This window comes from Austrofundulus limnaeus, unplaced genomic scaffold (genome assembly GCF_001266775.1).
Source record: "Austrofundulus limnaeus strain Quisiro unplaced genomic scaffold, Austrofundulus_limnaeus-1.0 Scaffold1885, whole genome shotgun sequence".
NCBI lineage: Eukaryota > Metazoa > Chordata > Actinopteri > Cyprinodontiformes > Rivulidae > Austrofundulus > Austrofundulus limnaeus.
The window spans coordinates 1-739 of NW_013954287.1; the positions used below are offsets into that span (position 1 = coordinate 1).

The 739-nt window shown below is 49.9% G+C and overlaps 1 protein-coding gene across 2 annotated transcripts in view; it reads left to right on the forward strand.

Moving 5' to 3' along the window:
• Window positions 1-11: 11 nt before the first annotated feature.
• The window catches only part of stxbp1a (syntaxin binding protein 1a), a gene marked incomplete at its 5' end in the record, with an annotated part of 29,182 nt that continues 28,454 nt past the window's right edge, over window positions 12-739 (forward strand). For both annotated transcript variants that reach the window (XM_014033889.1, XM_014033888.1), the window contains 1 exon segment: window positions 12-145. In XM_014033889.1, coding sequence (XP_013889343.1) covers window positions 109-145 — 37 coding nt within the window.

Genomic DNA, 739 nt, shown 5'->3' on the forward strand with positions numbered 1-739 from the left:
AGGATACGCAGTGACGTCGGCGAGCGGAGGCTCCTCTTCTGGCTGCGGAGTGAGACGCGGACACGGCAGCTCGGAGGCAGCTCGGTCGGTCCAACTCTCTGCAGCATCATGGCTCCTATCGGATTAAAGGCGGTGGTCGGAGAAAGTAAGAAATCTGATTTTCTGTTTTTTATTTCGGCTCCGCGGCGGATCAGGTGAAGCGGGGATGAGGTGGAGAGGGATGGATGGTGTTTAAAGGATGGGGCATTGATGATGATGAGGAGGAGGAGGATGAAGGCGGTTGTGTTGTGAGGAAGATGAGACCCTGCAGAGGATGATGCGCCGTCGTTTGAAAATCAGGCCTGAAATGGCGCTAATTAACGGCTATTAATATAAAAAATATCCGCGTCCTTCTGGAGATGAGGACAGAGCCGCACACACGCCCTTTTTAACCCCCCCAATCTGCGGCAAATCTGCGCCGCACCGGGCCAAAACCCGCACAGGTTAAATAACCGTCACGCCGTTAAGGTTTTTAAATCTAATAATTAGAAATTAACGCTGGATTTGCGGGATTTCCTGACTGCAGCAGCGCCTCACCCCTGCGTAAAAACACCAAACCTGCTTTGTTTGACCTGAAATGACGCATTGAGGTGCGCATTTTTTTTAATCTAAGGTCGCAGTTTGGTTGTAAATGGAAGCTAATGTGGATCTGATGTGATGTTTTATGTTTGGTTCTGCAGGATGTGTGTGTGTGTGTATG